The sequence below is a fragment of the Balaenoptera musculus genome, chromosome 3 (assembly GCF_009873245.2).
Source record: "Balaenoptera musculus isolate JJ_BM4_2016_0621 chromosome 3, mBalMus1.pri.v3, whole genome shotgun sequence".
Taxonomy (NCBI): Eukaryota; Metazoa; Chordata; class Mammalia; order Artiodactyla; family Balaenopteridae; genus Balaenoptera; species Balaenoptera musculus.
Genome location: NC_045787.1, coordinates 58,318,919 through 58,342,098, shown reverse-complemented (window position 1 = coordinate 58,342,098; position 23,180 = coordinate 58,318,919). Strand labels below are relative to the sequence as shown.

General features: G+C 40.9%; 1 protein-coding gene across 1 annotated transcript in view; it reads right to left on the bottom strand.

Annotated features, from left to right (window-relative positions):
- Nucleotides 1–18,442, bottom strand: part of ANKDD1B (ankyrin repeat and death domain containing 1B) — a 55,652-nt gene extending 37,210 nt beyond the window's left edge. The window contains 4 exon segments of the mRNA XM_036847269.1: nt 8,266–8,354; nt 10,879–10,991; nt 17,868–18,126; nt 18,431–18,442. Of these exon segments, the coding sequence (XP_036703164.1) occupies nt 8,266–8,354; nt 10,879–10,991; nt 17,868–18,126; nt 18,431–18,442 (473 nt within the window).
- Nucleotides 18,443–23,180: the final 4,738 nt, after the last annotated feature.

Below are 23,180 nucleotides of genomic sequence, written 5' to 3'. Positions count from 1 at the left end.
GTTATTAATTGCAACCCTTAAAACTGAGTGCAAGGTAAATGTCCATCAATATTGGAACACTGAACAAATCAGGGAACAGTCATACCACATGATGTAGGCATTAAAAATAATTAATTAGGGCTATAACAATTGACATGGAGAGACTTCCATTAGGTAGCTGTTAAATGTGGAAAATAAGATACAGAGAAAATATAATACGATCCCATTTTTTATAAAACAAGCTATGACCAAAAACTCATATGTGTATATGTATGTATCTATATCTATTATAAGTGGGTAAGTGGATAGATAACAATGTGGATATGATTATATGAGCATGAGGAAAAGTACTGAAATAAACACACAGGTCCCACATTGTTAAATGTAGTTACTGGAGAAGAGGAAGCTACACAAAAAATAAAAAACAGAAAAGACTGAAGTTATAAAAAAAATTCTATTTATGCATAAATTATTTAAAATATACTCTCTCTATAAAATCACACATGCATAAAAGAGGCTGAAGGAGAGATTTCGCTCAAGACCTAGTGACCTACAGTGATGCTGGGGGTACTTAGACTTGTACACCAAATGAACAGGAAGAGAAGTGTGAAAGGAAACAGCCAGCAGTTAACACTTGTCTCAGGGAGGAGGGATTGGAGGTCTGTAACCTGAGGAAAATTGAGACCTGCGCCCTAGGTCCCAAGTTAAAGAAGTCTATAGAGCAGACATTATGAGCATGATCTGTAGACTCAAACGAAACTGACCTCAAACTCTGGCTCTACCACTTTCAAATGCTGTAATCTTGGTCAGCTTAGTTAACCCTTAGCCTCAGGATCCTTAATTGTAAGTTCATGTGTCTGCTTTTCTGTTTCCTTTTATCCTTGTCAAAAAATCATCCATTACTATGAATAAGGTCTGAGGATCTAATGTATCACATGGTGATTATAGTTAATAACACTTTTATATAATTGAAATTTGCTAAGAGAGTAGAATTTAAATGTTCTCATCAAAAAAAGAAATGAGGTGATGAGTGTGTTAATTAACTAGATGGGAGGAATCCTTTCATAATGTATACACACACTGAATCATCATCAGGTACACTTTAAATGTATCACAGTTTTATTTGAACCATAAAGCTGAAAAAAATTTTTTAAATAAATCTCTTTTAAAATGAAAACAAACAACAACAACAGCAAACCCCACAGGGTTTATAGGGGAAATGGGGCAGGGGCTCAACACTCAAAAACTCTGTCATTGACACCTTTTTAAAAAGATAGGACCCTGCTATGGACTGAATGTCTGTGTCCCTTGATAATTCATATGTTGAAGCCTAATCCCCAATGTGATGGTATTTGAAAGTCATGCCTTTGGGAGATAATTAGGTCAGGAGGGTGGAACCCTCATGAATGGGATTAGTGCCCTTATAAACAGACACAGAGAGCTTGCTTCCTCTCGCTGCTCTCCACTGAGAGTGGATAAAACCAGAAGCAGCTCTCACGAGATGCTGGCAGTGATGTCGTCTGAATCTTGGACTCTCCAGTTTCCAGATCTGTGAGAAATAAACGTTTGTTGTGGAAGCCACCCAGCCTATGGTATATTTGTTACAGCAGCCCAAGCTAAGACAGACCCTAATAAAAACAATAGTACAATTGTACATGTTAAATGGTTAGGTATTTAATCACCATAAATATGGTACTGGACCTTAAAAAAAAAAATCATCCATAACCTCTGTATACATGCCTTCCAAAAAGTGAGCCTTCTCAGCACATCTTATTTGCCTCTCATAATCAACTGTATTTGTAATCCTGGAGACCAATTTGCTAAATGTATAGCGTATAAATAAATAAACAAGGAATGAGGGTCTGTGGGGGACTTCCATTTTAAAGCGTATAAGCCTTTTGGCAGTTACTTTGGCTGCCCCCAGAAATTGCATTAATGTTTTCCCTTATTCTCAGTAAAGTTTGGGTATGGAGAAGTAAAAAAGCAAGTCCCAGATTATGGAGATGTAACTCTAAATCTGTGGTTCTTCACTGGGGGCAATTTTGCCCCCAGGGGTCATTTGGAGATGTCTGGAGACACTTTTGGTTGTTGTGACCTAGGGGAGATATTGGCATTTAGTGGGTAGAGACCAGAGATGCTGCAAACATCCTATAACCTCCCCAACCTCCACCACAACAAAAAATCACCTGCCCAACAGGTCAATAGTGCCACTGTGGAGAAACCCTTCTCTAAACGTACATACCCTATAATATTTACCTTTCAGCTGTCACACTACACAGTGAGGCAGTCTATTAAAGTCTAGAGTGAAGAAAACGCTTACCAATTTCTGCACTTTTTCCCAAGGAACAATGATGTACAATAATAACTAGTTGAGGTTTTTCAAGAAATTTTACCCCTTAATTTAGCCTTCCCTATAAATCAATGTTTCACACCCAATAACACTAAATCTAGTTTCACATATGGTCAAAAAAGAGGCCAGAAATATTTGGGATAGGTGATAAATCATATTTTGATAGAAGCTCTATTTTTCCCTAAGAGGTCATTCCTAATTTTAAAGCAGCCAACACTTAAGGATTTCAAACACCCATCATAAAATCCAAAAGCAAGGAATTCAAGAGGCAAACAACTTGAGTCTCTGAAACTATAAATTCCAAATGGAGCCATCGTTCCTCAGAGGCAAAGACTCACTCCTCACAGATGAAAAGTAAGTCTTCTGATAGGAAACTGACATGCCTGAGAAGTTTATGAGCATGAGTCATAGATTACATTCATAGTCAGCACCTGATGCTCTATAAAGTGTAAAATGCCCACAGACACCGAAAACCTGTCCTCATTACCAGTCTGATGACAGGCAAGAAGGTCAATAACTTCCCCGGGGAACACTTGCACTCAGAGTAAGGAGCTCTGGGAGTAGATGCATGCATTATCCTCTGGGCACCACCTGCACTCCACCTGGGATCCTTTATTCACATCTGGAGTAAGAGCCTCCATTTACCTCGTCTGCCTCTTCCCCAGATTTGTGGATGCTGCCCACTTTGACCCTGGAGTCCTCAGCCTCTGGGCCATGCATTTGATCCTTGGCACGCAACTTACCTGCTACAGTCTCAGTCTTTGCTCCCCAACAGAGTGTAGGTTCCTCAAAGTGGGGACTGTATCTATGCCAGTGCTTCCTGAAACAATCACCTGGGGATCTTGTTAAATCGCAGATTCTGATTCAGGAGGTCTGGGGTGCGGCCCAAGATTCTGCATTTCTAACAAGCTCCCCGGTGATGCCAGTGCTTCTGGTCCCAGGACCTACTTTGAGTAGCAAGGACTTATATCTAGTTGAATCCCCAGTAGTTGGCATTGATACTCACCCACAACAGGCACTGAATAAATATTGATGGTGAAGGGGTGCCATTGTTGGCTCTTTGCAAATAGGTGTTAGAACTCAAAAGACAGAACTGCTAAGTCAAACTGAGGGCTCATCACTCAGATAAAGAAGCTGCCAGGTCTGGCCAAACATGGCATTGCTTGAATTATAAAAAGCATTTTATTAGTTATGCTCTAATGCCACTGTGAATAATTGATTTAGTTACAGAAATACTTAACTGAATGAATCTTTCAAGGCAGAGTACAGAGGTACATCAGGAATGATGCTATTTCCAACCTGACAGCATTTCAATCCCCCAAGGCAAAGTTACAAGAAGCTGATGCTAGCCAGAGTCATGCTTCAAATACAGGGTAATACAAATACATGTTCGGAAAAGCCTCAGAGAGAACAAAGTGGTAAAAGCTCTCTCCATCATTTTGGGTATAACTGACTTACACTCTGACATAAACGAGTAGTGTGTTTAATACATTAGACACATGGCAATCCTCAGACATGCTGTTTAAAAGAAAAGATGCTATTGAACCTGGGCAATGGATACACCAGTGTTTACTGTACAATTCTCTCCACTTTCATAGTATATCAAAGGTTTAGGGTTATGGTCCTGTTTAAGATGGTATAAGTACACTCCACTCTGTCTCTCCCAACAAATGCTACTAAAATCTCTGGACAGACGTTTGGAACAGCTATTTGAGGACTCTGAGAAGTAAATGACAGCAGGTAGGTTGGGGAAGAAAACCAGAACTCAAAATACAAACAATCAGGGTTTCCTGATCTTTTTGTTTTTTCTTCCATACCTTCCAGGTGGGACTCAAGGCAGTACAAATCACTGGCCCGGACAGAAACAGCTCCAAGAGGAGCTTCCCATTCGGGTCTAAGAAGTGGAAGGGGGCCCCTACAGGGCAGAGAAGGTGGGGGAAATCCTAATTTTGTTTGGTTTTGTTTTGTTTTCTCTTCTGGTTCCGCCCCAGGCAAGCCTCACTCCCACAGTTGCAACCCCACAGTAGAAGGGGTAGGAGCAGTGACTGGGCAAGCAGTGACAGAGGGAATCCTTCTCTCTGACCCGAGGAGCTGTGGTCAGAAGAGGAGGCTGCAGGTGAGGGAGGGGGAAAAAGGGGTTTTTTCCTCTCTTAGTCCCAGAGGCAGACATAGTTGTGGGAAGTACACAGCAGAGCTGGGATACTACACCCTTGGCTTTCTAGTCAGAAGACCGGGAAAAGGTGGAGAAGGGTCCTGTAGGTGGAGAATGTAGGGGAGATGATCTTGGAGAGGTGGGAGTTCAAGAAAGCAACCCCATAAAGTTGTGTATATACTACTGGCCTCCCCCCGGACCTGTACATGTTCCTGACCCTAAACAGTGTGACAAAAGCTTGGGGAACTGAACTATGGGGTAGACCACTGCCCAGGTCTCAGACTGGCTCATGGATAGCGCACAGGTCCAAATAGCACTGCAAAAGTGTTAAAAACTGGTGACATTGGTGTCAAATGGTGTTGAAGAAATCGGTCATCCATATACCAGATTCCTTATAACTTTATACTTAAATTAACTCAAAATGGATGATAAATCTAAATGTAAAACACAAGGCTATAAAAGTTTTAGAAGAAAAATATGAGAAATCTTCACAACCTTAAGTTAGGCAAATCATTCTTAGATATAATACCAATAGTTAGATTCATTTTTTAAATACAAGTGAATTGAATTTCATCAAAATTAAAAACTTCTGCTCTATGAAAAACACTAAAAAGATAAGCTGCAGAGTGTGAAAAAATATTTGCAAATCACATATCTAACAAAGGACTTGGATCCACAATATATAATGAACTTTCAAAACTCAACAATTAAAACAGGGACTTCCCTGGTGGTCTAGTAGTTAAGAATCTACCTTCCAATGCAGGGGGCATGGGTTCAATCTTTGGTGGGGGAACTAAGATCCATGGTGGGGCAACCAAGCCTGCGCGCTGCAACTACTGAGCCTGAGTGCCACAACTAGGGAGTCTGCATGCTGCAACTACAGAACCCACATGCTCTGGAACCCGTGCACCACAACTAGAGAGCCCTTACAGTCTGGAGCCCACGTGTCACAACTAGAGAGAAGCCCGCATGCTGCAACGAAGAGCCCATGCACCGCAACTAAGACCCGCCACAGCCAAAAATAAATAAATAAATAAATAAATATTAAAAAAAAAATAGTACCAAGCACACAGGGTTGTTGCAAAGATCAAACAAAATTAATTAAAAAAAACCAACATAATCAATTTAAACCAATTTAAACATAATCAATGTTTTTTAATGTTCAAAAGATTTGAACAGACATATCACCAAAGAAGATATACAAATGGTAAATAACACAAGAAAATATGCTTTAATAATAATTAGCTATTAAAGAAATGCAAATGAAACCACAATGAGATGCCAATACAAACCTATTAGAATGGCTAAAATTAAGGGAGAAAAATAACAATACCAAGTGCTGATGAGGATGTGGAACAAATGGAAACCTAGTACATTGCTGGTGGGAATGAAAATGGTACAGCCCCTCTAAGAAAGTCTAGTGGCTTCTTGTATATAGCTCACTATATGCCCCAGTAATCTCACTTCTCTAGGTATTTACACTAGAGAAATGAAAACTTATGCTTACACAAATACCTGTACACGAACGTTTACAGCAGCTTTACTTGTTATAGTCAAACACTGGAAGCAACTCTAATGTCCTTCAACTGGTGAATGGATATAATAAACTGTGGTATATCTATACACTGGAATACTATTCAGCAATAAAAAGGGAGGAATTATTGATACATGCAACACATGAACCTCAGAGAAATTTTGCTGAGTGAAAAAAGCCAGTGTCAAAAGGTTACATACTATATGGTATCATTTATATGGCACTCTCAAAAAGGCAAAAGTATAGAGATGGAGAAAAGATCAGTGGTTGCCAGGGTAGGGGAGGGTTTGACTACAAAGAGTTTTTGACTACGAAGAGGCAGAATAAGGGATTTTTCTGGATGATGCAACTGTTCTGTATTTTGATTGTGATAGTGCTTACATGAATTTATACATGTGTTAAAATTCATAAAGCTGTATGCCAAGAAGAAAGTTAATGAACAGTATGTTAATATAAAAATTAAAGTAAAATAAAAAGTTATTGTATCTGGGTTTCAATGTTAAAATAAAAATAGACTCTTGGCAATCAGGTCTATTACCAAAACATCTTTTGCGGGCTAAATAACATTAAAAAATAATCAAATGATAATTTTCAGACCTAAACAACATGTTCCTTAAGTATTATAACTGTAATACAACTTATTACACTCGTTAAGTTGGAGTGCTTGCAGTGCCAATTTTTTTTCAATTTTTAAAAAAATTTATTTATTTATTTATTTATTTATTTTTATTTATTTTTGGCTGTGTTGGGTCTTTGTTGCTGTGCGTGGGCTTTCTCTAGTTGCGGTGAGTGGGGGCTACTCTTTGTTGCGGTGTGCGGGCTTCTCATTGTCGTGGCTTCTCTTGTTGTGGAGCACGGGCTCTAGGCGCACAGGCTTCAGTAGTTGTGGCACGTGGGCTCAGTAGTTGTGGCTTGCGGGCTCTAGAGCTCAGGCTCAGTAGTTGTGGCGCACAGCTTAGTTGCTCCGCAGCATGTGGGATCTTCCCAGCCCAGGGCTCGAACCTGTGTCCCTTGCATTGGCAGGCAGATTCTTAACCACTGAGCCACCAGGGAAGCCCTGCAGTGCCAATTTTTAAAAACGGGTTTTTCTTCATTCTGATTCTGTTGTTTATCAATCCACTTGCCTACCAATACCAGAGCAATAAATTAGACAGAGAGGGATGTGTCCCTCTGGTGAAACAAAGAGAAACTCTCATCATTATGAAGTCTAGGCTATGTCTATGAGTGCCGACAAAACCAATAAGATGACCAATTGGTTTGAACTGATTTCATTTATTCATCTTCCAAAGATTTACTAAGCACATACTAAACCTAGCCCTGTGAGACATGAAGGTAAAGCAATGCTGAGTCTTACCCTCCAAAGAGTCAGTCCAGAGAAAAAATAGAATAGCTCTTTAAGAATTTTTTGAATAGTTTAACTTTAAAAAACATGGCCCATTGGATTAACTAAGAATCAAGAACTGTCGTCCATTGGATTAACTAAGAACCAAGGTTATCACCTACTTTTGCAACTGGAGATGATAAACGTGATGTTGGGTCTCTCCAGACTAACTGGTTTCCTTGTTCCATGGTAAAGTATTAAACGAAGTTGGGAAAAGTACGTGGAAAATCTTTAGGGTGGATTTTGATATCTAGGCAGATAAATCATCAAGGTGATATGTGGCTAAGGCCATGGTCTCTGGAATCAGATAAGCCAGGTTCAAATCCTGCCTCCACTCCTTCTTAGATGTAATTTTGGGGGCAAGATACTTAACCTCTCTTTGTCTCAGGCCCCTCATCTGTAAATTGGACATTATTGCAATACTTTTCTCACAAGGCTGGGGGCACTAAATATCAAAGTCCTGAGACTGGTGCCTGGTACACAGTATGTGTTTAATATGTCTTATTTATCAGAGTTCACAGGGAAAAGTCCAGATTTAATGTCCCTGAGTCCAGTTAGCTTCTGTCTTCTATGCCCGCAGTTACACTCTAGGCAACCATTTTATTCTTACAAATGCATGCTACTGGCCATAAGGTCAATATGGGAAAATAAGTAAAAGCGTAAATCCTATAGGTAATGGGTAAACAATGGGTGACTACCAAATACAAAGAGCACATACTATGCGTATTCTCTAAAGAGATCTTTCCAAAATGAACACTGCCAATGGAAATATTTTGTGTGTAGGTGGAGAAAAGATAACCCAAGCGGCCAGATTTTCCCCTTACGTTGGTAATGGTCCGATCCATTCTCCCCAGTGAAAACAAGGTTACCTCACCAGCAACACCCCCCCGGCCTTGTGATTCAGCAGGAAATCCACCGCAGACAAATGACCTGTCCCCACTGCAAAAGGCAGGGCTGTGCAGTTCATCTGAGGAAACACAATTTGTGTTTTCAGTCATCTGATTGTTATTTAGCCTTCTTAAGATTCCTGGTTCTTGAACGGCCATAATTTTCTATCAGGTGCTTGTGTTTTGATTATTTATCTACTATTTGTCTTGCCTTTGAAAGTAGTGAGAACTGTATCCAGCATAATCTTGCATTTCTCTACCGTTAGATAATAGAGAATTTAGCAATCAACTGGAGGATATGCCTCAAGCTGAAATCCACTGCGTAACCTATGACTGATTGTAACAGTAAAATGGATTTCAACTAGAGAGTAAAAGCTGTATTTCTCCTGTATGCAATCATTAATAATGGTAGGACATGTTGATAATGCATAACAAAAAATCTTCCTAGAAGTTCAATCCATATACGGTTCTTTCCTCTGTAATTTTTGGACTGTAAATTTTACTGAAGCAAACAAATCAAGAAAGAGAAGGAAGGAAGGAAGGAAGGAAGGAAGGAAGGAAGAGAGAGAGAGGGAGAGGGAGGTAGGAGGGGAGGGGAGGGGAGGGAAGGAGGAAGGAGGGAGTGAGAAAAGACACACAGAGAGAAAGAAAGCTATAAATATCTTTTGCTTCAAAGAAAAGCCAACATCCCAGGATGTCTAGAGACAGTCTGATGTGCTTCAGACAATGGATGTTTTGTTTGTAACTAAAACACATGTCATATTTCCCACATCTAGATACTGATCTTGCTTCCAAAGAATTTACTATCCTTTGTTTCTCATAAATAATTTATTGCAAAAATTGAGAACTGTTTAATCTGATTTCCTTGATAGCTAAATCGGTGATAAACTAAATTTGAATTATCCTTGCTATTGTCTGCAGTCTAGAGCTATGTCCTAGTATGTCAAATTTGGGCTTATAAACTCCCCTTTAACTTTATTCGTGAATAAGGATGCAAATCAAAATACCATTCAAGATAATTCAATAAAACCACTTCCATGTTTTTTCATTTCTGTCATCACAGATTTTAAGGAACTCTACAAGTAACCATGTCAACAATTTGCTGTAAACAGGACTAAAAGAGATGTCATTAGAAAGTATAATATAATTCATCAGGAGTTTACAATAACTTGCTACACTGACTGTAAGTTTAAGTGTACTATCTCTCTAAGTATTTTAATATAAAAATATGGTTTAAAATATCAGAAAGTTATATGGAAAAAATTTTCAAATGGTTATAAAAGTACACTGGAGAATCTATTTCCTGCTGTCTGGACAAATGATTATTGCTTTACTTATTCAACAATTAATCTAGATATTACCTTCAAAGATCCTTGCTTATTTCTTTTATTTTTGCCATTTCCTTCCTTGATTCCCTTCCTTTTTTTTTTTTTTTTTTCCTAAAATTGTTATGCTGTAAAAATTTGTTATTTTTCTACTCTTTCTAGGATGTCTGTGGACAATGAATATGGTATACACAGGTAACACATCAGACATACACATGTACACACGCACAATATACATAGACACATAAACTCCCACATACACATAAACACAGATCCCCTCACACACACACATGCACAACTGCTAAACACCCTTCCACTGCACATGATGCATGACCTCAGTTTCTATGACCTCATTGCCTGGGATAGATCCAGGTTTTGTGGAACGTCAAGTTTACACTCTTTGGGAGCCCCCTTTAAAGCCATAGTCAGAAAGCTTAACGGATTACAGTTAAAATTTCTTACTTTTTCAGATTTTACAAAATCATATGACAATGGAACACACTGCTAGAGTCCTCCCAGTGCCTTGGAAGGAGTCTGTGCAAGCAGGTGTCTTAAAGTTTATGCTTCATTTAGCATTACATCCACCTCTGTCATCCCCACCTGGAACCGTCCCCACAAATTGTCCTAAATAACTGACACAGCACCCAGTCTGTTCACTTTGATAAACCCTGCCTGGTGGGGCTGTCAGGAAATCCCCACAGAAGCAAGCAGTAGGAAATCCATATTTCTGGCAGTGGGACCTCTCCCCTAAACCCAGGCACTTGAAGAACAAGTGAGAGCCAGGTTTCAGAAGAGGCCTCACTGCCCAACATGCAGATGAACTATATTTCAAAAGCAATAAAATGCAAACCCATACTCTCCATTGGATTTTAAATTTGGAACGCCCCAACCATAAAGGACATCACTGGCAAGAAAACAATGATGAACCGTGTAGCAAAAGATGTTCTGCCTTTCCAGAATGTTTGAGGCCAAAGCGATCCACAGGCTATGATCCAGGACCAAGTCCAGGCCCATAACCTTGACAGTTGGCTTCACTGTCCACACACAGACTTAGCACAGCTGCACATAAAGACCCTGGACGCTTCCCCTTGGATTAGATCAGTTAAAGCACCCGGAGCCTCTTCCACTGCTTGATTCCACCTTTAGCTTAAAAATTATGGAATTGCCAGCAATGGAGCTCTCCCCCATCTCATTTAGCAGAATCACTTTTATTTTTATTTCAGTTGGACTGCGTAAACCCACACCACTGTCACTTGTCACATCTGTGATTTCTACTCATATTGCTCACAGCATTCATGTTAACCTTCTTTTCAAACAGCTTCTCCATAAGCTCCAAATTATTGCTTTTAGCAGCATTCTGGAAGCTTCTCTCATTTGGCAGCACTGAAAGCAAGCAAGCAAGCATGACAGGGAATTTAAGAGGGCTGAAGAGAAAGCAAACCTCGTGTGGCAAACCTTGGAACTAAAAACTTGAAACAACAACAGTCTTGAGCCTTTCGCATTCTGCTATTCTGGACATGGGAACTTTGCTTCAATATTTCATAAGCTGTATTATCAAGATTCCACTTTCTCCTCATGCTGCAAGTGTTTTCACAGCCTTAAAAATCTTCCTGGTCCCAAGCAAAACATTATTCCAAAGGACCACCCTGAAGTCAGCAATGCAGTATCTAGCTCTAGGAGGTCAGAGGGTGGCCATTGACTTCTCAGGGGGTGTTGTTTATGAGACGTTTGTACAAGATTACACAGGGAGGACCCCAAATGCTCCATGCAAGCTTACAGAGATAAAACTGTTGTCTGCAGAACCCTGTGCAGATGCCAGACCTGCAGAAACAGAACCTTAAAATGCAGCACATCATATAAATATACTCGAACGAAGGCTAAAAGGGATGAACCTGTTTTATTCTCATTTATATGAAAGGAGATAAAAGTGGATTCACACTTTTAACTATAAACATTAACATTACGATACACTATGAACATTATATGTCACACACAAACACATATTCAGATGGCAGGTTTTATTAAATAGCCTAGAGAAGATTCCAGGATTTACTGAGTTGTTTGTTTGTCGTTGGTTTGTTGTTATTTTGTAACGTAAAGGAGCTGGAAAGCTCTCAGAGGACAATCACAACATTCTGGAATAAAGTCAGAACTGGGATGATCTGAAATCAGCAACAGACCATCTCCAAAAAGAAAGGACCTAAGAGAGGTTGTATAGATGTTTTTTTTTTTAATTAATTAATTAATTAATTTAATTTTTGGCTGCGTTGGGTTTTCATTGCTGCGTGCAGGCTTTTCTCTAGTTGTGGCAAACGGGGGCTACTCTTCGTTGCGGTGTGCAGGCTTCTCATTGCGGTGGCTTCTCTTATTGCAGAGCACGGGCTCAGGCATGCAGGCTTCAGTAGTTGTGGCACGTGGGCTCAGTACTTGTGGTTCGCTGGCTCTAGAGCATAGGCTCAGTAGCTGTAGTGCACGGGCTTAGTTGCCCCGCGGCATGTGGGATCTTCCTGGACCAGGGCTCGAACCCGTGTCCCCTGCATTGGCAGGCGTATTCTTAACCACTGTGCCACCAGGGAAGTCCCTATAGATGTGTTGTTGAGTAGTTTCCCTAGCATCTGCCAAGGACTTTTCAGCATGCTTCCAAGTCCAGTCAAAGACCAGGGAGTATCTTCCTGGGAGACATACACATTCATTCTATCGCTTGGCTCTTCCTATTGGGTTGGCCAAAAAGTTCATTTGGATTTTTCTGTGCCATCGTATGGAAAAATCCGAACAAACTTTTTGGCCAATCCAATACTGCTACTCTTGCTACCACTCTAAGTAACTTCAACATCCAGGTAGATGATTAATCCATCACCTTGGTCTCTCAGTTCCCTAACCCCCTCACCTCCAATAATCTTTTCCTCCACCTGACCTCAGCCACCTAATTTCAGAGTCATACTCTTGACATGACTATCATCACTATATCATAATGAGACAGGAAGGGGGCAGGGCACAATCTCTAAAAGAATGACATAGCCTGAGGACACGACATAAACTGATTAGAACCAAATAGGTCCAAGATGGCAGATGAATTGACTTCCACTAGACCTTGAGCCTCAGTATATGCTCAGCTCATTGTAACACATCAGCACCGCTAAATGACACACCCACAGGTGCCATGACAGTTCCAAGGCCGACCATAAAGGTCAAAAAGTGGGTGGTGGCCCAATTCCTGGAGATCCCCACCCCTTCCCCAAAATAGCTGGAATACTCCTCCCACTCATTAGCCTATGAAATTACCCATCCCTATAAAAACGGACAAGCCCATACCCTGGTGCCTCTTGCCTTCCAAGATGCCCCACACTCTGTCTATGGAGTGTGCATCTCCCTGAATAAACCTTCTTCCACTTTACTATGGCTCGCTCTTGAATTCTTCCCTGCGCAAAGCCAAGAACCCACACCTGGCAGCCGCCCCAGGGACTCGGACGTGACCTGGGATGTGAACATCCTCCCGCGCCCTACTCTCTTTCCTGCAACAATAACGACACTACCTCTGACATCTTCAAGAATCCCATTCTCTGACCACGGCCTCATCCATTCAGCTCACCTGCTCTAGTTTTCCCAGTCCAGAAATTTTGCGACCTCATCAGGTCCTCCATTCCACTCTTCTCACCATCTTTTTATATTATCCATCCCTTAGGCCCTTACTTCCCTCCTCACCCAGTTTAGATCCTATGGTCCATCTTTGAACCACTTCCGTGCAAACACATTTACCTCCCTCACCACTCACTTCCTTCATCCGACTAGTTGGCAGAATCCAAATTCTGAGATTAAACCCAACTGCTATCTGCTCCATTTCTATACCTGGACAGCTAAAAGTCAACCAATCTACCTACCTACATTTATACCCACACTCTCTGTTTTTATTACTGTTACAATCAGTGAAGCATCCCTGTGCCTACCCAAGGCCAAACTCTCCACTTGGGATCTAGATCCCATCCCTTCTCATCTTTTCAATTATTTCATGTATCTCCTGGAAATTATCCTCTTTCTCCTCTGCAGCATTTAATGTCTCTCCAGTGGACTGTTCCCTTCAACATATACAGAGATGCTATAATACCTCTAGTGTAAAAAAAAAAAAAAAAAATCCCTTAACTTCACATTCCTTTCCAACTGCCATTCCACTTCTCAATCTCCCATTACCCTCAAACTTCTTAGAAGTGTTCTATAATGATTTCTCCATGTACTCATCTCACCATCTCATCTCAACCTATGCTAATCAGACATCATGCCTATTGCTCCACCAAAACTGCTCTTATCAGGGTCACTCCATCTTGCTAAAATCCAGTCATCACTTCTCTGTCATGTGCACTGAACTCTTGGCAGATTTGACACAGAGGACCACACTCTCCTTATAACACGTTTTCCTCCAGGCTTCTGTTAGACCACTTGTTGCTTTCCAGTCTCTTTCACTGGTTCTTCCTCCTCTGCTTGATCTCCAAATGTTGGAGCACCCTAGGGTTTTTATAAAACTAACAACCAGATGGAGTAGACATTATTACCCCCATCTTACAGATGAGGAAACTGAGGCTTAGAAAAGTTAAACCACTTGCTCATGCCTTAAAGATAATAAATGATAGAATTGTCCTAGGCAGCCTGAATTCAAAGCCCAAGCTTCCAGTCACTGCATGTGTCCAGGGTGTCAGTATGAGAGTTAACTGCTGAAGTAGAGGTCCGAACTGCCCACTGGCCACATGCTTTAGCTAACACATTCCGCTGGTTAGGCCAGACTCCTCTCAGCTCCTTCTCCTGGTTCGTACACAGTCTGGCCACAGCTCCTTGCCCCAGTGTATTAATCCAATGGGAGGGGGGTTCTATTTCCAGGTCCTTATCCCTCTTTGGTATGTCCCTGAAATAGCAAGTCAAGACCTTACTGTGCCCAGAAATATGACACATGGATTCTAGTCTGTCCCTGAAGTTGAATATCTTGCCCCTTTTCTACTATATCTATAAGGAAAATTAAGGGACTTCCTTGGTGGTCCAGTGGTTAAGAATCCGCCTTCCAATGCAGGGGATGCGGGTTCAATCCCTGGTTGGGGACCTAAGATCCCACATGCTGCGCCGCAACTACTGAGCCCATGTACTCTGGAGTTTGCGTGCCATAACTAGAGAGATGCCCGCATGCCACAACTAGAGAGAAGCCTGTACGCCACAACTAAGACCCGATGCAGCCAAAAATAAATAAATAAATAAATATTTTTAAAAATTTAATTTTAAGGAAGTTTCTAAGACAATTAAAAAGCACCATAAAAAACTCCTGGTCCAAGCCAATTACATCAGAATATCTAGGGGCTTAAAATGTTCACTGACTGGCCCACAGCTTACTAATTGTGTAACCCTGTAACAATTCTGAATTTTAATATCCCAACCTGTAAAACAGAGATTATAAAACCTTCCTTCAGTGGTGTGAAGGAGTTAGCTTGTACAGGCTAATAAGAACTGACTGTGTGTAACACCTCTCAACTCTGTGTTCAGTGACATCACATTGTAGCTTGAAATCAGTCACAGTGGAAGCATTACACAAAGGAAATTGGAAAACAATACAAATCAGAACTTTTTCTCCCAGAGAGTTGGTAGTTAGACCCTTACCAACACACCACTGTCTACCTTCCAGGTAATAAGTGACAGAGTCGAGAAAATGGCCCAGACAAAATCATAAACATATTAATTAACGAAATAATATTTAGAGGAGTACTTTACTATATATGCATTAAAAATGTAATGGATAAAATCAAGTAAAGGTTAAATGTTCAGTCAAGAACAACAGGTTACACAGAGCTGTATCATTCACTTAAACTTTTAGGGGTCCAACACTCCATGCCTTCAGTAGCAGAGCAAGTTTGAGGAAAGAGGGTCAGAACAGGAGGGGGCCATGCTGAGCTAGAAAAACAAGTCCAGACTTCCTCTTTCATTTCATTCAGGCGGTACCTCAAATGGTACCACCTCTGAAAAACAATGCCTGACCACCCAATACTCTTCCCCTTGTCATTCTCTACCCCTATGCCCTACTCCATTCTTTCTTCATATCATTTGATATTATTTGACATTATAATACATATATACGTGTTCACTGTCTGCTTCCTTCACCTGAATACACATCCATGGGGAAGCTGAAGTAATCCCAGTGCCAGTGCTAGTAGGTGCTCAATAAATATTTGTTCAATGGTTGGATGGAAGGGTTGGGTAACCACAATCATTTCCAGAAGAATACTGCCAGGAGGGAATGTAGGCTCAGTACTATGAGAACTTCCAATTTTTGGAAAAAAAAAAAAAAATCTGGACCATGGATCAAAGAGGAAATCTCAAGAGAAATTATGAAACTATTTTGAACTGAATGAAAATAAAAATAAAATATATCAAAATGTGTGGGATGCAGCTAAAGCTTGTAGGATTAAATTATCAGAAAAGAAGAAAAGCTTCAAGTCAATAATCTAAGCTCCTACCTTGAGAAAGTAAAAAATGAAGAGCAAAATAAACCTAAATCAAGCAGACAGAAGAAAAACAACAAAGGTAAAAGCAGTAATCAGTGAAACTGAAAACAGAAAAACAATAGAGAAAAAGCAATAAAAACAAAAGCTGGTTCTTTGAAGACATCAATAAAATCAATAAACCTCTAGCAAGACTAAGAAAAAAGAGGGAAGACCCAAATTACCAATGTAAGGAATGAAAGACAGCAGAGCACTACAGTCTCCACAGACATGAAAAAGAGAATACTATGAACAACTCCATGCACATAAATTCAACAACTTAGATGAAATGAAACAATTCCTCAAAAACCACAAACTACCAAAATTCGCTCAAGATTATATACATAACTGGAATAATCCTATAACTATTAAAGAAATGGCCTTTGTAGTTTTAAAAATTCCAAAAAAGAAATCCCCATACCCAGACAGTTTCACTGGTGAATTCTACCAAATATTTAAAGGATAACATCAAGTCTATACCATCTCTTCCAGAAAACAGAAGAGGAGGAAACACTTCCCAACACATCTTACGAGATCAGCATTTCCTTGATTCTAAAACCAAAGACACAAGAATAGAAAACTATAAACAAATATCCCTCAACAACATAGATTCAACACTCCTCAAACATTATCAAATCAAATCCAGTCATATGTAAAAAGTATAATACACCATAACCATGTGGGGTTTATCCTGACAATGCAAAACTGGTTCCATATTTGAAAATCAATCAATGTAATCTACTATATTATTAGTCTAAAAAAGAAAAACTACATGATCATTTAAATTGATGCAGAAAAAGCATTTTAAAAAATTCAACACTGGGCTTCCCTGGTGGTGCAGTGGTTAAGAACCTGCCTGCCAACGCAAGGGACAAGGGTTCGAGCCCTGGTCCGGGAAGATCCCACATGCTGCGGAGCAGCTAAGCCCTTACACCACAACTACTGAGCCTGCGGTCTAGAGCCCGCGTGCCACAACGACTGAAGCCCGCGTGCCTAGAGCCCGTGCTCCGCAACAAGAGAAGCCACCACAATGAGAAGCCCGCTCACCACAATGCTGCAACTGGAGAAAAGCCCACACGCAGCTACCAAAACCCAGCACAGCCAAAAATAAATAAATAAATAAATTTATTTATTAAAAAAAAAAAAAAAGAAAGAAAGAAACTGGTGCTCTGCCCACAAGGCTGGTCTTCAGGAAATGAGGCCATCCCACCTATCCAGCTTGGAGGGTGTGGTCGTTAAGAGACTCGACGTCATTCTCAACCTTGAAGACCCTTAAACAGCGTCCCTGAGTTTATGCTATAAATGTATCCCCAAGGCATAGATGATCCCCTCCATGCTTTAAAAACTTAAAGTACAGAAAGATTAAGTGACTTATTTAAAGTCACACAATAAATCAGTGAATGCGTCAGGCTATAGGAGATAACAGCACATAAAACTCTTTCCTTATTTGTAAAAGGGCTTAATCATTTCTTGAAAAATCCTTTTCCTTAATTTGAAAGGGTAACACTTTCCTTCCACCCACAGTGCAGGGTTAACCTGAAATAAAACGTCCTGAGAAATGTGAGCCAAAACTTGGGTGGGGATGGATCCCAAAGCTGAAAACTAGCCCGCAGAGGGCACAGGGATGCAGATGGGCTCGGGTCCCTTCCCGCCGCGGCCCGAGCGCTGCACCCGCACCTGCTCAACCAGCTCCCCGCGCCCGCGCGGCGCCGCCAGCGCCGGCGTTTCCAGGCCTTGTTCCCAGACTCACGGAACTCGTGCTCGGCCGCCGCCTCCTCGCGCCGCGGCCGCTCTTGCTTCGGGATCCGCGCCAGGCCTCTCCAGGGCCGGGCCGCCGCGCCCCTCAGGTCCTCACGCAACCCCTTGGCGGCCGCAGCTGCGCCGAGCAGCAGTCCCCTCGCCGCCGCCCTGCGCCCCGGGGCGCGCCGACCCGGCTCCCTGTCCGACCCCGAGGCCCCAAGGCCCCCGAGGCCGCTCACCCCCGGGGCCGCTCTCAGCTGCGGGCGCTTCTACGGGCGGCTCGCCCCGGGTCTCCAGCCCTGGCCGGTGGGAGGCGCCTTCAGGTATGGCGTGATGTGGTTGGGTTCACGCGAGGCAAAACGTTCTGAGAAAACTCCCGGCGCACACTTGGGCCGTTCTTCGTACAGTTGGGAGAAGTGTCGAGGTTGGCTTGATAACCAACACTATCGGAACTCAAGGATTGTATCATTTTTAAATGGGCTTCCAGAATTTTCTCTAGAATAAAGTAAGACTCAATAGCCTCTCTGAAGATGGAAAACCTTGGTACCTCATTTTAATGCAGTGGTAACCTACTGGACTCCCCATCTTGGGTTTTCTTTCTTTCTTAGTGGTTTATAAAATAAAGAATTGATGAAATATAGTAAACTATTCTGGGCAATCGTATGCCTAGCTAAAATTCTAATAATATGGAAGAAAAGTAGAATATTGAAGGACAACCAGGATATCTCCATTGAATCCCTAGTGCATAATCACAGTGTGTTTGACGGATTACAAACAGAAACCATGGCACATCTCATGCCTGTGGATGGGTTCAGAGGTTAAATTAGAAGTTGAGCATATTCTAGGAGTGAAAAAAAAATTGAGCCCTCATAAAACAGAATGAGGTCTGAACCCAGAACTGACCCACCTTTTTGGTACACACACACGGATCTGAGTGATGTTAGGAAACAACTGTCTATAAAAATGCACAAAATGGTTTAGAGAAGGGAAGGAAACTGATGAAAGCTGAGAAATAGGTTGGAAGGCCAGAGATTAGGCAACTGTTGAGGATTTGACAAAAGGAATAGAAAGAAGTGGATGTTTTCAACAGGCCCTACAAGGGTAGACAGAATTCAGTAACAGATATGGGTTCGGCTGAGGTTGTGTGTGTGTGTGTATAGTATGTATATACACACATATATATATGGTGTATGCACATCTATGCATATGTATACGTAGGTATATATGGGTTTGAAATCATAACAAACATAAGAGACTGCGATTACAAGGAAAGGGTGAAAACTATTTGCCTCTGAATTATCTTCTGTCTCCCTGAGCCTTTTGTAGACAGCAATAATTAGAAAATAAATTACCTCACACTTGTAAGGGGAGCAGTCCAATATACGATTTAATAAGTGGAATCATGTTTTCAATACTCACCATAATATCATTTGAGTTCTTCTTGAACAACTGTTAATCCAATTATGTATTACAAAGCAAAAGTGATTATCCCTTAATGATTCAACAAAAGAACAGCTTTTGCTTCAGGGGTATAAACACCACCTCTCTGTGATGTTCACTAGAGCCTTACCAGCACCAGGTATGCTCAAATATATTACTGCTTTTCAAAATGGGACATTACTGGGACTTCCCTGGTGGTCCAGTGGTTAAGACTCCACCCTTCCACTGCAGGGGGCACAGGTTCAATCCCTGGTTGGGGAACTAAGATGCCACGTACCACAAGGCATGGCCAAAAAAAAAAGGGGGACATTACTTATGAAAGAAAAAAAAAAAAGCAGACAGCAGGCACCAGGTGTGATTTTCAAAATGGAATATTTCCTCAGAAAGCGTTTTTTTTAGCCCTAGGTTAATAGTCATATTTTGAGCCTTTTTCCAAATATTTCCAAGCTACCCCAAAAGAACATAGTAATAAAACATTTATAAAGCAAGCAATTATCCATTAAAGGGAAAGAAGTACAATTCTCTCTTTCCGGAATGTCCATCCTTAGGGCCCAGTTTGAGTGTAGCCATCTATGTCGGCCACCCTGTCTTCACAGAGAAAATTAGTATGACAGTAATAGACACCAGTCTTTGGGCTAACATTATTTATTCATTTATGGGTCAACAAATGATAGTTAACACCTACTGAGTGCCAGGCTTTACACTTCACACTTATAATTCAGAGATCAGTGAAAGACAGTCCAGCATCTCTAGCAGCCTACAACCTAGAAGGGAGAGACCACAGCAAAGCCACAGCAAAGCCACAACAAAGAATGTTTCAGTGTCTTCATAGAGAAACAGGAGCACAAAGGAGTGACTAATCAGTTTTCCTAGGGGACAGAGACCCTTTCTTGAAGGTGGTCCTTGGGATGAGTTGAAAGATGAACAGTTGTGTATGGTAACTGTATGGAGAGGGCAAAGGGGCATTCAGGAAGCACATTCTGGACAAAGGGAGCAACTGAGCACACCAGAAGGGAGAAATAGCTTGGTTAATTCAGGAAACTGCAAGCTATGCAGTGTGACTTGACCGGGCTTGAATGCCAAGCCAGTATTTGGTGTGCACCATGAACAGTGATTTTCGGGAACTCGCTTGTGCTGGCACCCAAGAGCCAATTGTTAAATTTTCAGGAACTTTGTGAACTGGTTGACATTGTGTCAATAGCTTGAAATCTGTCATGGTATTTGCACCATAGAAATCATCATATGCTGAAAATCAGTCCCCTTCTCAGCTCCCACTGATCCTGGGCAGAGCTGAGAGCTTTGAAATCTTTTTTTGTTTTGCTTCTAATACGAGTGACGTTATGAAAACATTATGGCTAATGTGCAAAAAATGCACAAAATGGTTTAGAGCAGGAGAAGCTGAGAAATCAGTTGGAAAGTCAGAGTTTAGGCACTATTTATTAAATAGTAAATACTTTTTGTACTGAGTTGTGTAAAATGTCCATACCCAGGCCAATACTACTCTATTAGTGTATGGTATTAATTACTACAGCTTTATAATGAATCTTGCTATGTAATAGGACCTGTCCTTCTATCTTATTATTCTTGGGCCTTTGCCCTTCCATATAAAATTTACGATCTACTTAACAACTTCCGAGAAAAACCATGAGAAGTTCTGTTTTGAATTTTATTGAACTTATAGAATAATTAGGGGAGAACAGTTATCTTTAAGATAGTTATTCTTCCTATTCATAAATAGCATTATTCTTTTTATTTACTCAGACTGCTTGTCTTTCAATAATATTTTGTAGTTCCTAAGTACTTGCACCTATTTTGATAGATACCCGCACCCCCCAACCCACTGCCCCTTTAGGTCCCTTATAGATTGTTGTCATGAAAGAGATTATTTTTATATTTTCTAATTGGTTATTACTGTTGTACAGGAATGCTACTGATTTTGTACATTGATCTTGTAGCCATAACCTTGTTGAACTTTTTTATTAAATGTAGATTTTTTTTTTTTTTTGGCTGTGCTGCACAGCATGTGGGATCTTCCCTGACCAGGGGTTGAACCCGTGCCCCCTGCAGTGGGAGCACGGATTCTTTAACCACTGAACCACCAGGGAAGTCCTAAATGTAGATTTTTAAAAATGTAGACAAACACATCATCTGATAATAAAGTTATATAGTTTTTTTTTAATAGGTGAGGCACAATTTACTAACAGAACCCGATTTTGTTTGGGTGTAGCAACATACCCAGCTAAAAACTACATTTCCAGGTTCCCTTTTTTTTTTTTTTTTTTTTGGCCATGCCGCGCAGCATGTGGGATCTTAGTTCCCCAACCAGGGATCGAACCCGTGCCCCCTGCAGGGTAATCACGGAGCCTTAACCACTGGACCACCACGGAAGTCCCCAGGTTCCCTTTAATATGGGGAAGCCACATGACACTGTTTAGTCAATGAGATGGAAGTGGAAATTGGTATGTGGGGCTTCCAAGAAAGCTCCTTAAAGTGGGACAGAGTTGCCCTTTTGTCCTTTTTACTTCCTCATCTTCCTACCTGGAACTCATGTGTAAGGCTGGATATAGAAAAATCCATCCATCTTGCGGCCAGAAGTTGGCCATGTGAGGCCAAGAAAATCAGACTGTGAACCCATCTTTGAACTATCGAGCCGAAGTTAACCAATGAAATTTGTGTTTCGTGGGAACACTAGAACTGATTTTTTTTTTTTTTTTTAAGACACTGATTGGGTCTCTGTAATTCACAGCTGAAGTAAAATTCTGAAGTGATACAGAAAGCAGGGTGCTGAAAATAACAAAATCTAATATACAGAATTGGCTTAGTGTTTGAGGGAGGGGCTTTGAGGAGTGGCGATATATATCACAGGCTGGGAAGCTGGTGACTTGTTTGGAGATGATAAAATATTTGGTCAAATTGTCAACTTTGGCAATTTGACTTTGGAGAGCAGACCAAATGCTGATTGAGGCTGTAGCATTAGGGGAAACATTAGGAGAAAAACTCAAAATGTTGTCATGGGATGACTCTTTCTTGCTGTGCTCAGCAAAGTCCTAGCAGAGAGAAATGTACTTTTTCTCTGTTGAAGCTAGTAGCCTGCAGAGATGAAGGAGAACATCACCTTACTAAGGAAAGCGGTTCCTGCCGTTTTTTTTTTGTTTCACTTTTTGTCGTGATATAGGTCACATATGAACAAGAATCTATAAAATACACACATACAGTTCAAATAATATTTTTAAAATAAACACCCATGCGGTCACCACCCAAGACAATAGAAGACTGTCAGCATCCCAGCAGCTCCATGTGCCATTTCTCCATCACATTCCCTTTTCTCCCCACAGAGGAAGTCATTTTTCTAACTTTGGGGACAATAATATACTTGCTTCTCTTAATAATTTGATCTCATATGAATACATCCTTAAAGCAGTATACACTGTTTTGAACTATATAAATGGAATCATGCTGATGGCATCCTTCTATGATTTGCTTCTTTTGCTCCCCATTATGTCTGTGATATTCATCCACCTTCTGATTAGCTATTTCCTTCACTTTCACCACTGTATAGAATTCTATTGTTTGAATCCACATGAATATACAATGGTAGAATCTAACCATTCTACCAGTGCTGAATATTTGGTTTATTTCCATTTTTTGGCTATTACAGTGTTGCTATGTGCATTCTTGCACATGCTTCCTAAAAAAACATGTTCAATAGTTTTCCCAAGACATTGTATCAGTTATGGCTTTGGCAGGAAAAAAAATTGTATTTTGAGATGACTTTTAAGAAAGGGACCATTTACAAAGGTGTGGGCAGGGTGTGGGGAAACCACAAAAGATAGGGCAGCACCTCAGGGCTAAAAAGGGCAAGGCTCTGTTGCCACCCCTAGGA